General features: G+C 43.6%; 1 protein-coding gene across 3 annotated transcripts in view; it reads left to right on the forward strand.

Annotated features, from left to right (window-relative positions):
- Kif13b (kinesin family member 13B) overlaps positions 1-14,074 on the forward strand; it is a 158,466-nt gene that overhangs the window by 103,515 nt on the left and 40,877 nt on the right. For all 3 annotated transcript variants that reach the window (XM_060391318.1, XM_021654289.2, XM_060391317.1), the window contains 8 exons: positions 3,806-3,976; positions 4,948-5,105; positions 7,009-7,141; positions 8,827-8,973; positions 9,524-9,553; positions 11,067-11,166; positions 11,857-11,983; positions 12,663-12,718. In XM_060391318.1, coding sequence (XP_060247301.1) covers positions 3,806-3,976; positions 4,948-5,105; positions 7,009-7,141; positions 8,827-8,973; positions 9,524-9,553; positions 11,067-11,166; positions 11,857-11,983; positions 12,663-12,718 — 922 coding nt within the window. The remainder of the gene's footprint in view (positions 1-3,805; positions 3,977-4,947; positions 5,106-7,008; positions 7,142-8,826; positions 8,974-9,523; positions 9,554-11,066; positions 11,167-11,856; positions 11,984-12,662; positions 12,719-14,074) is intronic.

Raw genomic sequence — 14,074 nt, forward strand, 5'->3', positions numbered from 1 at the left:
CTATGCAGGGAAACCCTGTCTGGAAAAATAGAGGGAGAGAGCGAGAATGGAAATTTGTCACTGAAAAGATGCATATCTGAAATGACATGGCTTTTTTTAGAATGACAGGCTATGTTAAGAGTTAATGGAAGATAGCAGGCATGAAAGTAGTAAGGAAAGTGTGGTTAATCCACAAGTGGTTAAGCCAGGAGTGTGGTTAATCCCTGCTCCACAGTATCTTGACAGTCCAGATGGCCCAGTCCTGTACATAATGCTGCCATCCCCTTAGGGGTAGCTTAATGCCATCGTGGCTTCATAGTCACCTGGAAGTAGCATGTGTCTTCAAGACAGTGGGTGCTTAAAGAAATAATCAGCTGGGTGTGGTGGCACACACCTTTAATCCCAGCAGTTGGGAGGCAGGGGCATCTCTGTGATTCGAGGCCAGCTGCGTTTACAGAGAGAGTTTCAGGACAACCAGGGCTACACAGAGAAACCGTGTCTCACAAAACAAAAACAAAAAAATCAAAATGACAATTCCTTAAGGTCATAAACTATATAGTCAGCTTTGGTAAGTGTCTGCCACCCAGGTTCTTTTATCTCTAGATTCTTCACTCTTTCTTCTCACCTTGCAATTTGTTTGTTGTAGCACCTATGGTGTTGTCCTGTTGATCTGTTGATTGTCATTGCATGGCAAGTCAGAGGTTAGATGCAGGTTGGTTCATAGCAAGGCATAATGCACCATATAAGAGGAAACAAGGGTGTGTAATAGGGGGACTGGTGTGTTTTTCTATCAAAATGATCGGCTTTTAAAGTCATCTTCATGTCATAATGAACTCTTAGACTTAACATGTGTCTTTTAATCCTGGTTATTCATTACTTGTATCAAAGCTCTAATGTGTCCAATTTGAGTGATAGTGGCCCATTCAGTTGGCCCTCAAGTCATGCAGACCTGAGTCTGACCCTCATTGACTGATAGTTTTTGGGTATGGCAAACATTTTGTCTCATCCTATGTACATTTTCTTTTCCAGACCCAGAGTCCACCGTTTCTTAAGAAGCAGTATTCATTTGAGTGGGATCAGGCCCTAGCTGTGGCAGCCCTCTGTGTAAAAAGACAAGGGCAGATGAGACACAATAGTGAGTGAAGTTCCGGTGGCAAATCAAACCTGGGGACAGTTTGGTACTGAGAGTGAAGGAAATCACAGGCTGTGCAGACATGTGCACTCATTTTTCCAACATGAAAGAGTAGGCCCATATTACTGTTTTCAGAAACATTACATTGAAAGCTCAGATATTGTTGATTCCTACCAGTACACTTTGGCTCTTTCATATTGAGCTGCCAGTTTAGTGCTATCCTGACACCTTGTGGTGATTTCAATTTTTGTAGCAAAAACTTAAAAAAACAACAACAAAAGTCTCCAGTAGCCTGTGTGCTTGGTATGTTTTCCTCATTCCTGGTGTTCTTTGTTCCTGGCAGTCTCAACCCTCAGGAGCTCTTGTCCACTCATCTGATGTCGCCTCTTGTTTATTTCAGCTTTAGACTGAAGTTCATTTCTGTAGGAACGAAATGGCTTTCAGATGGAATTCCATCACAGGTCAGCATGTATGCTATGTCTGCTCAGCAGTACCTGGCCCTGCTCTCATTCATCTCGGTACTTTCATTATTGAGTCCTCAGCTCTGTAAGGGTAGGACATAAATTTTCCCCTCTCTGCCTAGGAAAGCTAAGCTTGAGACTTTAATTTACACCAGCACACACACTAGTAAGTGGCACGCATCTTTTTAGATCTGTGTAACACTAAGACCTTGTAGTCACCCCCCAAAGCATATTGCCTCCTTTAAGGTATATAGAAAATATTTTAAGCATAAAGAGAAAAAGGTCTGAAAGTGTATCCTAGAATACTGATGGTAAGTTTTGATGTGGAGAGAGAAAATGCACCAGCCTTTCAGAGCCTGTTAGAGACTTGCTGCTTGGGTACCTCAAGCTTGTTGACATAACAGGAAAATGGCATGAAGTGAAATTGATGTCTGTTGCTGACCTGTTTTGTACATGTTATACAGGAAATCTGCTTGGTGTGAATTTGTGTCCTCACAGTTCCTACATGGCACGGGTATAGTTGAGGTTGTTTAACTGTGAGATCTTATTCTGTATAGTTCAGTTTATTCTTATTAAATTTATTTACTGGATATGAAGTGACTCAGACAACTTTAGAAAAAGAGCAGCTGGAGTGTAATTTATGACCACCTCAGTTGTGTGAAAATCCTCCTGGTCATACCAGATGGCCCAGATGAAAGGTGGATCTTTCTCCTTTGAGAATCCAGATTAGAAGTGGGTCTTCCCACTTCAAATGATTTAATTAAGAAAAAAGTCTCTCAAAGGTGTACCCAGCCATTTTGGTTTCAGTTAATTCTAGATACAGTCAAGTTGACAACTAGGAATAGCCATCACATATACCATTAGAATGCAGCATAACTAATAATTCTAGGATTTACTTAATAATTGTGTGGTTCTCACTACACAGAAACTCCAAATTGAAATCCAGATGCTGCTGCAGAAAGTATGAAGAATGCTTGGCTTCTTTGAGATCTGGCAGTGGGAGGGATAGCTCAGTGGTTAAGAGTGTTTGCTCTCTTCTAGAGGACCTTAGTTCTGTTTCCATCAGCCACTTAATTCAGCCTGCAATTGCTTGTAACTCCAGCTCCAAGGGATCCAATCCCCTGTTGCACACACACACTCACACTTGTGAGCTCATTTGTGTGTTCACTTAAGTGGGACATGCTTTTTAGAGATCATATATATATGATCTCTATATATAATATATATTACACATATATGTATATATGTATATTGTATGTGTGTATATAAAAAAATATATATATAAATGAATGGGGCTAGAGAGATGGCTAAGAGTGGTTAAGAGTACTTGTTGCTCCTGTAAAAGGCCAGAGGTTAATTCCTAGCACCCATGGCAGCTCATGACTTCTCGTAAATCCAGCAGGGGATCAGATAACCCTCTTTTGGACTCCACAAGAACCTGCACTCACATGCATATACCCACACACAATAATATACACATCCATATAGTTAAAAAATAATAAAAATAAATCTTTTTAAAAGGGCTCTGTTGCAGGCTTTTTTTTTTTTTAGTGTGGGGGGCTCATTGGTCCTATTTGTCATGCGCTTCTGGCCATACTTTGTAATCATGGACTACAGGGTTTCTTTGAATGTTTACCATCACTCTTAGAGGAGGATATGGGGTAAATGTCAGTGCAGAAAACATCAGCTCTCTCATCTTCGCCTCTTCTGTTCTCCCTTTCACATGTTCAGTGAAATTCCCAGTAGGAGTACAATGAAAATAAAGTAATACGATTGTAGTGCATGGCACCTCTATTTCGGAGCTGAGTTCCCCCTTGCACTTGAGATGAGTGAGTGAATGCCTGCTCTTTCCTGAGGATTTGCTGCTTATTGACTCCGGCATGAGTTTGTGCTTTGCTCATTGTGCTAAATGGCTTTGTGCTTTCCTTCTGAAATGCTGGGTGATGCTGATTTCCAGAATCAACTTGTGCAGCGATGATAATGGTATCCTACATTCTGACAAACTAGGATTTAGATACTCTTGTCGGCTTCTAAGTGCTGTCCAGGCCCACTCAGCATCTGGTTGTTGTCATCCTATGTCCTGTCTGTATGCTAATCCTGGGCCCACACTGAATGAGATATGCCTAAAGTAGGTGAGTGGTTGGCTACAGAGCTAGGGCAGGACCCCCTCCCCTCAACCTCTCTTCCTTGGAGCCTGCTAGTCGAGACACAAATGGAGCCTTCTTTCCTTCAGGTTAAAATACTCCAAGCCACAGGATTGCCGCAACATCTGTGCCACTTTGTCTTCTGCAAATACGACTTCTGGGATCAGCAGGAGCCAGTGACTGTTGCTCCTGAAGTGGATACTTCTTCATCTCCCTCCAGCAAGGAGCCGCAGTGTATGGTTGTGTTCGATCATTGCAGTGTGAGTTCTTTCCCTGTCTACCTCAGTGTTTTAAGTCATTCACATAAACACCACTGAAGAGTGAGTGCTGTATCTTTGGAGGATTGTGCCAGTATTTATCTTGGAGTGTTCTCTAGTCCTAGACCAAGGTGTTAGTTCATTCAATATGTCCACAATCAAGAGTTACCTTCTGAGCCAGGTGTTTTAATCCCAGCACTCAGGCAAAGGCAGGCAGAGATCTGTGTGTTCAAGGCCAGCCTGGTCTACAAATTGAGTTCAGAACAGCCAAGGCTACACAGAGAAATCCTGTCTTGGGGAAGAAAAAAAAAGGTTAACTCCTTTTCAAAGAAGAACAAGCTTATTTAGATGTGTATGTGAGTACTCTTCTCCAGAGGGAGTGTGTGTTTTAGAAAAAGGTTAAGAAACTAATGTTTGAGTGACCCCCAACAAAAATAGAAACAGGCTCCCAAAGTATTGCTAACGAAACAAAATAATTTGCTATTCTTACAGACTAGTCTTTCAAAGTAAGAAGTTTTAAAGTTCAAAGTCATTACTATGTTTATATATTCTTAATTTTAAAAGATTTTTTTTTAAAATCATGTGTTTCTTTGTGGGTACATGAGTGCAGGTGCCCACAGAGGCTAGAGGTATCAACTGCCTAGATCTGGATTGATCTCCTGGATCAATCCCCTGTGGATCACAACATAGGCGAGTGCGAGTCACCAGATGTGGGTCCTCTGGAAAGGCAGTAGTTGGTCTTATGTTTGGAGCCATCTCTCCAGCCCCCTTCAGAGCCATCCTATATTTGAAAGCAAGAGTGTTTGTCTGTGTGTACCTCACTGTTGGTGTTAAGTGGCCATCTGTTCCATGAGGAAAGTGTGCCACTGTCTCTGTCTTTCCTTCCTGATAGCATTAAGGATGTGATGCCTTGTGTAAGTGGTTGCAAGACCAAGCCCGTGTGTGCTGCTCTGCAATGAGCTGTTGTGTTTCAGGAGTTTAATGTTAACATCACAGAAGACTTCATTGAGTACCTCTCAGAAGGGGCCCTGGCCATTGAAGTATATGGACATAAAATGAATGATCCTCGGAAAAATCCAGCCCTGTGGGATTTGGGAATCATCCAAGCAAAAACAAGGAGCCTTCGGGACAGGTGAATTTTTTATAACCATTGGATTTCATTTCTAATTTTAAAAAGTTGCTGGAGATGACTGTCATTTATTTTTTATTTTTTTCCCTTGTATATGTGTGGTATGTACATGTGCGTATACATATTTGCATGATTGGGGTGTGGGTGTGTGCTGGTGCCTGTGGGTATTAAAATTGACATGTGAAGTTTTTCTCAGTCACTCTTCACCATATTCCTTGAGACACAGGCCCCTCATGCAAACTCAGAGCTCACCAGCAGGGCTAGTCTGGCTCACAAGGTGGCTTCAGGGGTCCTGCGCCTACCTGCTCAGGGCTGGGAGTATAGGCAGGCATTGATCCATCCAGCACTTGGGTGTGTTCTGGAGTTCTAGACTCTAGGGTCTTCTAGTGAGCACTCTACCTATCAGCAAGCCATCACCATTGTTTTATAGATTAATGGTCACCTTTTCCCAAGCATCACCACTCTAGGGCTCTAGTGTCCCAGTAAAATTTCCCTAAAGCAGAGAGCGGTGGGAAAAAGCACACGGTGTTTAAGAAGTGACAGTGAAATGAGGCTCAGGAGAAAGGCCACACAGCATAGTGAGTTTTGTCTGATGAGCCAGCCATGGAGAGACGGATGGCAGTTGGCTGCAGCATTCATGTTGACACTGTCTCTCGCTCACAGGTGTTTGTGCTTGGTTGCTTGTTTGATTTTGTGCTGCTGGGGTTTGAACCTATGGCCCCTTGCATGGTAGGCAACTGCTGCACACTTCTGCACCCCCAGCCCTTTCTAGTTTTGAGTGGCATCAGTGATGGGAGGAGGTAGCTCATTTGATGGCATAAAAGAGTTCAAAGGGAGTCACTGGAAGAGGGGATGTTTTTACTTCCATCTAATTATAGACAAGAACCAGATTTTCTCTTTTAGCAAATCCCAAATTAGAAGGTGAGATTTTTTTTTTTTAATTTTCTTACTGACCTGAGAGCACATCCTTGTCAAGTCACAGATGACACCTTCCTATGAGAAGAGCATCTGTACTTGGCTTCTGAGTACATATTGGAGTATTTCAGTTATTGGATAACCATTTTCAAGTGGGTTTGTCATGATGTATTTCTCTTTCTCTCTCTTCTGTGAGTGCGTGTGTTCACATGTGTTTGGTCACATGTGTGCATTACATGTAGAGGCTAGAGGTTGATGTCACATGCTCCTCAGTGCTCTCCACTTTATATATCAAGGAACGATCTCTCTCGTGAGTTCAGAGCCCCTCAGTTTAGCTAATCTAGATGTCCCAACTTGCTCTGGGGAGCCCTCTGTTTCTGTCTTCTGTTTACTGGGATTGCTGGTGGGCCAGCCACTTACACTCGCTGTTTATGTGGGTTTGAACTCTGAGCCATTGTCGAAGCTCATCATTGTAATTTTTAAAACAAAATAAAAGTGCCAGTGACTAGAGGTATAGCTCAGTGGTAGGGCATTTGTTTAGCACATGAGGGCCACTTGGATTTAGTCCTCAAAATAACAATGAAAAACCAATGAGCATCTAGGTCTGTTGCTGGGAGTTTGCTGTTCATGGTATTGCCATTATGTGCTGTACATTTCTTTCTGATCTAAGAATCATTTCACTGGGCTCCTCTGTTCAGGGTATTCTCAGTGTTAAGTCAGTGTCCTAGGCAGAGCAGCTTGGTTCGGTGCTGGGGAGGCAGCTCAATTGGTAGGGTGCTCACCTTGCATGCATGAAACCCTGGGTTTGGCTCACGGCACTGCACACACTGGGTACATTGGCACGCACCTGCAGTCTCTGTAGAAAGACGAGGGAATAGTGAAAGTTAAAGGTTGCCGTTAACTATATAGCAGTTTGAGCACAACCTGATATACATGAAACCCTGCCTAAAAAAGAGATGTAATTGCCCAAGGTCTGCATGTGTTTTTTTAGGTGGAGTGAAGTCACCAGAAAGTTGGAATTCTGGGTTCAGATCTTGGAACAGAATGAGAATGGCGAATACTGCCCAGTTGAGGTGATTGCTGCAAAAGACGTCTCAACAGGAGGGATCTTCCAGCTCCGGCAGGTACCAAGATTGTGATACCATAGTCAATTTCTTGACACCAGAAGGCTTATACTATCTTGATGATGATGACGAAGATAAAATTCACAATGGTCAAGCACGTTTCTTTGAAAAATTTAAATTTATTGACATTAATTTATTTATTTTGTATGCATATGGGTAGGTGTGTGCCACAGTGCTCATGTGGGAGTCAGAAAACAACTTGTGAGACTTTGTTTTCTTCTTTTTCCATATAGTCCTACGGTTTGAATTTTGGTTGTTAGGCATGGCAGCAAGCTCCTTTACTTACTTAGCCATCTCACTCGCCCCTTTTTAGTTTTTAATTTGTTTTCAAGCTTTTTTTTCCTTCCTTCCTTCCTTCCTTCCTTCCTTCCTTCCTTCCTTCCTTCCTTCCTTCCCTCCTTCCCTTTTTTCTTCCCTTTTTCTCTCCCTCCCTCTCTCCTTCCTTCCCTCTCTATCCCCTCCCTTCCTCCCTCTTTCCCTCTTCCCTCCCTCCCCCTCTTCCCTCCCTTCCTTCACCATTTCACTTGCCCTTTTTTAGTTTTTGTTTTCAAGTATCTTTCTCATTCATTCATTCATTCATTCATTCATTCATTCATATATTCGAGATAGGGTTTCCCTGTGTAGACCTGGCTGTCCTACCAGGCTGGACTCACAGAAACGTGCTTGTCTCTACCTCTGTTGGTATTAAAGGCATGTGCCATTGTACCTGGTTTCAAGCCTATTTCTTATATTAAAATTGTCTCCTATATTATGTGCATTTTTTATTGTGCATTAAATATAGATCTGCTACTTCGTTCTTCACGGCACTTCCAGAGTACTTATGTGCTTGATTGTTGAACTGCTGGGGCAAAGCTTGCTTACTGTTTGAACCTACTTAGCCCTGGAACAAGCTTGACCAGTTTAAATTCCTGTCCCACAGGATTTATTCTGTCTCATAAACCTTGTACTGTTGGAAGGATTTCTCGCTAGCAGGTGGAAATGAAGGCTCTCTTAGTTACCTGGTCAGAAAGCTGAACTTTTTCTATTTTAGTTTAGGTCTCCCTAGGTAGCTCCCGAACTCTGTATAGTCTACCCTGGCCTGGAACTCTGTGTAATCTAGGATAGACTAGGGCTCTATGCAGCCCAGGCTAGCCTCAAACTCACAGAGATCTCCCTTCCCATCTCAGAGGGCCAAAGTCACGGTGCAAACCACCATGTGTGGCTCAGTTGAACATTTTTTATTAAACACTGTTTGCACTACCTTTGTTTGTAGCTGTCATTTACCTGGGTATTCATTCACGTGCCAGCATTTGTCAGGCTGAGCCAGGAGGATTGCCTTGAATTCAAGACTAGGCCAGAGTATATAGGGAGTCCTATACCAGCTAGAGCTACATAGCAAGCCCCCTGCCTTTCATCAAACAAAACACAAACATTTTTCTTTTAGTTTCTTATCATTTAGGAACTATAAAAGTGTATGTTCATTTTGTTTTTAATCTGCTTGAAGAAAAAGACATTTTCTGACTAGGTTTGAATTTGTGCTTTAGTATTTAATAGAGATAGATGTCTCTAGAGCCAACTGCTTTTCTCTCTCTCAGCCTGTAGGGGTCTCTCTAAACCAGAGTTTTGAAACTCAAGAAACTGATGTGTGTGTGTGTGTGTGTGTGTGTGTGTGTGTGTGTGTGTGTTCCCAAATCTCTGTGCTGCAGGGGCAGTCCCGGCGAGTTCAAGTTGAAGTGAAGTCTGTGCAGGAGTCGGGGACTTTACCACTGATGGAAGAGTGCATATTGTCAGTTGGCATTGGCTGTGTGAAAGTTAGACCACTCAGGTCCCCTAAGATCCAAGAGACCTTCCATGTAAGTCTCAGTGCCTGCTCTATGCGTTTTGAAAGACAACAGAGACATTGCTGCCCCTGATCCTTCTCTGCCTTTGGTGTCTCCTTCAGTGCATTTTCTTGACAAGAGGCCCTTGCACTACGTCTCGTCTTGGTGCATGGTGAATTGAGAGTTAAAATCTCTCAGCCTGGCAAATCACCAGGCCTAACAGTGATTAACTTCCTCCCACAGGCCTACCCACCTATAGAAACCCCCCACTGGCTGCTAAAGACTCTTTACCAGCAGGTGTTTGATTTCCTCTGGAGTAGTGGGGGGATTGTAAGCCCAGCGGGGAGAGCATTGTACTGACTCCAAAAAGGTCAGGGGAGCCTCTTCACTTTCCCCTAGAAGCTCCTAGTCTTACCAGCTTCCTGATGCTGAAGGGCTGGAGTGAGGCTGGGTGGGTGGCCACGGTGTAATGTATCAATTAAACAAGAAGACAGGAATTGGGAGAGTTTGTGGTTTTGGATGGGGGCCTGATTTGTGGGTAAATGATTGTTTTGGTTCTACATAATATACTGTTTTCTTTTAGGAGGAAGAGGAGGACATGGACAGCTACCAGGTAATTGAGCACCTGTTGGCCTCATCAAATCAGCTTGATTCAAGTACTTAATTACACAGGCCAGGATCTTTCTGCATTGCTACTTGATAATTAAACAATTCTGCTTTTCCCAAAAGTCAAACAAAGTAGGGAATGCTGGGTATTGGGGGAAGAGGGGTTTGCGCATGGGCTAGTAGTAGGAAGCCCCTATGACAAAGTCCTTTTCTAGTCAGGGACTTAGCATTGGGTGTTTACACAGCCACCTTCCAGCTGCCTTGCCTGGGTTCCTTTTGAACTGAGTCACCCATAGTGTGTATGTGTGTGTGTGTGTGTTTGCATGCCTATTTCCATGTCTTAGATGCATGAAGCCAGGTCACCCTGAATGCCCACTTTTTTGAGTTGTTCATTAGTTTTAGGGGGCTTTGTTTCCCCCTGTCTTTTCTTTTCCTAATGTGCCAGAGTTTGTTTATGTCTATGAAGTTGCATCTTGTTAGTCATCATTTAGGACTGCCTGGGCTCTTTGGAGCCTGATTATATCTTCCGCTGTAGTCACTCTCCTGGCTTTGCATCATCCTAATTTGATAGAAACGTCTGCCTTCCTATAAGTCACTGATTAAAAATCTCACTGTATCAGCTGGGTTAAACTCAAGAGTGTGGTGCCACCATGGAGTCTTAAACAGACATTATCCCATTCATCACTGCTCTCTGTGATGCCACTTAGAGTAGACGCACTGCACATTTCTCCATCTTGTCCACAGGAATGTCACAGGCTATTTGGTTAGGTGCCCTGGTGAGATCCAGACGCTCGACATCTGCAGCATTCCTCTGGACCACCAGCCCCTAACCATGTTACTGAAGGAGATGAGGTCAGGTTGGCGTGCTGGCAGGTGTTGACTGGTGTTACTCAGTCTGTCGGTAACAACCCCTGTCCTGTCACCCACCACCACATGCTGTCATCTTCAGTAGCTGTCCTCAGTAACCTAGTGCAACACAGCAGAAGGCAGTGGCTAGAATCTTGAAGGATTCTTTCTTATAGTTCAGAGGAGTAGACGTTGGAGGCTTGTTAAGTACAGTTTTTGAGTCTTGTCCAGCAAGGCAACGTCATGGTTGGAGTTAAGCAAGTACAAAGTGAACTAATTCTTCAGCGCCTGTCCGCTCTAGAGTACGCTAATGCTTCCTACTCCAGGAGTTCTGCTACACGTTGGGCTGGCATGCAGCTCAGTTGGCAGAGTGCTTGTCTGGCATTCATTTTTTCATGTCCCACTTATGCTGAGCATAGTGGCAGAAGCCTATGGCCCCAGCACTGTGAGGTGGGAACAGAGACTTGTGAAGTTCAAGGTCATCTTCAGTTACATAGTGAATGAGTTCCAGGCCAATCTGGATTTTATGGGACTTTGTCTTTAAAAAACAAAAGAAGAAAAAAAGGCATGCTGCCTGTCTTGGAGTTAAGAGAGTGAGGTTAATCTGAGGAGCGTCTGGTTCATACATGTGGCCTGGATGTTCATTGAGTGTGGCTTCCCTTGTTTTCTTTCAGGATAGAGATTTAGAAAGGCTTCGTAGAAAATGGCTCAATGCATTAACCAAACGTCAAGAATACTTGGACCAACAACTGCAGAAGCTCGTCAGTAAACACGGTAGGAAGAACAGGTTGGACATTTCCTTGCCCATGGTAGTGCAGCCAGCGTGTCCTCACGTAACTAGATGAGGGCCCCTTGAGTGTGGTGTGAGGGTGGATGTCTGTTCTTGGCTTGGGACATAGCCTTTCCAAAGAACATTGGTTTGGTTGTAATGATGTCTTCTTGTAGCTCCTTCTGGGGACAGGGCACAGACATACATGTAGGCAAAACACCCATACACATTAAAAAGTAACTGGGAGAAAAGTGCTGATGTTTCTTGTTGGAGGTACTGGGAACTTCGAAGCTGAGCCAGACTGTTAGGCCCTGAACCACAGGTCTGTGAGCTGTAAGAAGCCTCTGCAAGTTCCCATTGACCTAGGGAGATTTTCTTTACTCATAAACAATATGGAAATGGACTGGAGAAATGGCTTAGTGGCTAAGAGTACTTTACTGCTCTTGCAGAGGAGCTGGGTTCAGTCTCAGCTCCCATAGCAACATTAAAGTCCTGGACCAGGGGGTCACACAGGTACTCTCTCTCCCCTCTTCTCCCTCTCTCCCTTTTTTTCCCACCTTATCCTGCCCCTCCCTCCCTCTCTCTATCTTTCCTGCATTCGCATATATTCACACAGCCCCCCCAAAAAAAACATCTGTAAACAATGTGGGAACAGCAAGCAGGATTGTGAGACCTAACCCCAATTTCTCTTCCAGACAAAACTGAGGACGATGCTGACCGAGAGGCACAGCTCCTAGAGATGCGGCTGACACTCACAGAGGAAAGAAATGCAGTGATGGTGCCCTCTGCTGGCAGTGGCATTCCGGGGGCACCGGCAGAATGGTAAGGTCCCACAGTATGTCTTCTGAAGCCCCCAGGGCTGACCAGGCACGTCCCTTCCCACTTGCGTTTTTCCGTGCTACAGTTAATGAATGGATGGTTCATCATGGGAACAGAGCTATTTGTATTGAAAGACTGTTAAATTATTTTCATGAGTTGGATATGACTATGGCCTGAAGCTGTTTTATTAAATAATATTGTTATTGGCCTAGATAATTAGGATTTCTGAGAACTTAAATCAATATTTAGTACCACTGCACTTAGCGTTAAAAAATAGTTAATATGTTAATTACTTGGATCATTCATTCCCTTAAAAGAATGTTAGGTCATAGAAAACTGCATCTCAACCAGTTTTTGGCTTTGGTGCTTAAGCTGTGTTGTCAGCAAATGTTCACTGACACTTGACAGAGATTAAAAATAGCAAGTTAAGCCACAAGGAGCCCTTAAGTATGTCATTTGGCAAGAAAGAAAGCTTTAAGCAGGCTGGTGGCAAACTGGTGAGTGAGTCTGTAAGAGTGAGCTCCTATGTCCTAACATAGGATGGTGGCTGCAGTCAGTCAGGAACCTCCTCACATCAACTTACAGCAACATCAGTGCCCAGGCCATTGTCACAGGAGTGCATGTGTGAAACTGAAAGCCTGCTGCATGATGGGTACCGTAAGTAACCTGTCTTCACTTTTAGGACCCCAGTGCCTGGGATGGAGACCCACATTCCTGTTATATTCCTTGACTTAAATGGTAAGTTAGAGGTGGCTTCCAGAGGGTTACCTTGATGAAGCAGCGACAGGGTAACTTGATAGTCCTAGCCACTCGTGTTGCAGGTTTGTTAGGATCTGTGTGCCGTATTTTGATGTTGGACAGTCAGTCAATCTCAGTATCGCTCTTGCTGTGATGTACACTCCTCATTTCTCCCATTTCTGTCCATCTCTTTTCATCCCTAGTACTGGGGATTGAACCTAGGTCCTCACACATGCTAGACAAATGTGTTACTACTGAGCACAGCACAGCACAGCACAGCAGTGATGGCAGTGATCACCACGTCTCCTTGTTACAGCCCTGCCCCTGTCAGAGTGCTTTGCTTCCCTACCAATTTCGGAAGGTTTTCTATGCTGAAAATATGTTCAACTTCAGTGCTCAGAAGAAAACTTCTTTCTGGAAAGGACCAACAACCAGGGATACTATGTTTTCTTAGCATTATTTAATGAATTTCTCAGCTCTTCTGTGAGATCCTGTGAACTTAACCCTGCTTGCTTATTTTCTTTTTACATAACTGTTGTTTTCCCCCCGCAACGCCTCCACACCCATTCCACCAGTCTCTGTCTATAGGAGGGAAAGTAGAAAATGCAAAGGTAGGTTAGGGAGCTAAAAATAAGAAGTCAGCAGTTAAGCTCCGTGAAACACCTGCAGAAGTGTATATTAGCACTAACTTCCCTAAATAGAAAAGCCTAGGCGTCCTCAGTGGTTCCCTTCACTGAGTGGAAGTGTGTTAGGATCCCTGAGGGATCCAGCATCTGGTGGCCCTGAGCTCACACATGTGCACAGGTTAGAGAGGCACAGGATACCTACACTGCCTTTCTGTCCATCCTAGAGGGTGGGAGTTGTTCTAGAGCTGTCACAGGACACTGTCTGTCTTAAACGCCTGAGCCTTAGGGGCTGAGGCAATCTGGCCTCCTCTTGTGCTGGGCTTTGTGGGCAGCTGAAGAGTGGGCCCTCAAGGAATTGGGAAAGAATGAAGTTCAGGAAGCTTTCTTAGCTGTGTATTTGTTTTCTTCCACAGTTAAACTGTTTTTTTTTTTTTTTAAGCATACGAAGTAATGAATTTTCATATGTACATTTATCATGACATTTTCATATGTACATATATTATGCTTTGGTCATATATACCCTCTCACATTATTCTTGTCTTTACTGTATCTTCCATATGTCCCTTTTTTCAGCAAAGTCATTTTCCTGCTTTCATGTCACATAGATAGGTAGGCAGATGGATAGATAGATCTCAATTTGCATATGATAGAAATTTCAGTATTTATGTTCTTTCTCCCCTGTTACTATCTCTTCCCCCCTCTGGCTCCCTTTCTTTAGACAACTTCCTAT

This window comes from Meriones unguiculatus, chromosome 9, assembly GCF_030254825.1.
Source record: "Meriones unguiculatus strain TT.TT164.6M chromosome 9, Bangor_MerUng_6.1, whole genome shotgun sequence".
Classification (NCBI taxonomy): domain Eukaryota; kingdom Metazoa; phylum Chordata; class Mammalia; order Rodentia; family Muridae; genus Meriones; species Meriones unguiculatus.